This window comes from Microtus ochrogaster, chromosome 10, assembly GCF_000317375.1.
Source record: "Microtus ochrogaster isolate Prairie Vole_2 chromosome 10, MicOch1.0, whole genome shotgun sequence".
In the NCBI taxonomy this organism is placed as follows: Eukaryota; Metazoa; Chordata; class Mammalia; order Rodentia; family Cricetidae; genus Microtus; species Microtus ochrogaster.
Window position 1 is genome coordinate 36,563,991 of NC_022016.1, and position 1,594 is coordinate 36,565,584.

General features: G+C 54.5%; 1 protein-coding gene across 1 annotated transcript in view; it reads right to left on the reverse strand.

Annotated features, from left to right (window-relative positions):
* Srpx (sushi repeat containing protein X-linked) overlaps window positions 1-679 on the reverse strand; it is a 77,904-nt gene extending 77,225 nt beyond the window's left edge. Inside the window, exon 1 of the mRNA XM_005352842.2 lies at window positions 512-679. Coding sequence (XP_005352899.1) covers window positions 512-617 — 106 coding nt within the window. The 5' untranslated portion in view covers window positions 618-679. The remainder of the gene's footprint in view (window positions 1-511) is intronic.
* Window positions 680-1,594: the final 915 nt, after the last annotated feature.

Below are 1,594 nucleotides of genomic sequence, written 5' to 3' on the forward strand. Positions count from 1 at the left end.
CGGGGGGGGGGGGCACAGGACAAGCGGATGCATGAAAGCTCCTCCTCGGGCTGGCGAAATCTTGGCAGCTTCAGAGGCAACCAAGATATGGCTCTTTCCAAAAATAAGCTGCCCGACCCAGAGGGCTGACAGCCATCAAAACTTTAAGAGGCAAAAATAAATGAATAAAATAAAGTAACGCGATGTGGTGAGAAAGAAGAAATGAGCCTGTGGCCAAACTTTCCCGTCGTAGCCTTCAAGAGGGTTTGCTTTAAACCTCGGAGCCCTGGGAGCAGAAGGTGCTCAGGCTCCGGTTCCGGGCGCTGCATGATCGGATAGTACTCCCTCTCATGCACCCACTTGGGAGCCCAACTCCTCTTTACCTGCTCCCTGGGACCGCGAAAGCTGAGTTCAGAGAAAACAAAGGGCGCCCCCACACCTCCCTCCCGCTGTTCCGAGCCACGGTGTCAGCAGATGGCTCCGAGGTTCCTAGAAGCCCCGCTGGGGAGACACCCCCACCTCTAGCTCCTACCTGGGAAGCCCCGGCTTGGCGGGACGTGAAGCAGCAGCAACAGCAGCAGGAGCAGGAGCAGCGCTGGAGGCAGCAAGAACACAGGCCGGAGTCCCGGACTCCCCATGGCAAGCCGTCGCTCCCCTCGCTGAGCCTGCTTTGCAGGGCACTTAAGGGGCGGGAGGAGGCCAGGAGACCAAGGGTCTGTGTAGTGAGCCAGAGGCGTTAAGGCCAGGCTGGAAAACTCCTCCTCGGCCTCCTTCTTCCCTCCCTCCCGTCTGGGGCCTGCCCCCCTTCCTCCTCCTCCTCCTCCCCCTCCTCCTCCTCCTCCCTGGAACAGAGTGGTTCAGGGCTCCACGCCCCACCATTTGCCCACCCCTTCTTTTTGTTCCATCCCTTCTTTCTGGAAACCTGGCTGTTCCTCTCCGAGCCACAGATCTCCAGCGAGAGACCCCAGAAACCCATGATATCCAAAAGTATCTTTTGCTTCATTTGCATGCCCCTCAGCTTCAATACACAAGCTAGTGTCTCCGTGACTTCAGGGTTCCAGCCCTTAGAACGAATCCACGCGTGCTAGAGGCTGAAGTCCCTATGGGTCACATAGAAAAAAAAAAAGACAACCCAGGAGTTCAGAGTTGCCCTCTGAAGCTGGATATCATGGCCACATTTGTGGGTTGACACTCACGACTATGCCCAAAGTTTATTATTATGCCTACTGTACCTGGAAAAGACCAACAGCCACTCACAAACTTGTTATGGACAGACCTGGGTTTGGAAACAAGGTGTGTGATTCCACCAGCGCCAAGGCTTGTATCATAGTGTTTTACGTTTCCCGTTTGCAAAGGAATGAATCATGGACGAGGCTTTCTGACTGCCTTCTATGCTGCCTTTTAGAATGGGATTTAAGGGTCAGCTGACAGGACACACAAGGCCCAGAAAGTTCTCAGTCTACCTCCAACCTCACAGATTTCGGTGGGAGTTTCCTGCATTCAAACCCATTCATCTCCAGTGTTGTAAACGACCTCGAAGAACTGCAGGACTAGTCCAGAGGCTCCACCCTGTGGGAAGGCATGGAGGCATTCTGGCATCAGAATAGGGTTTCTA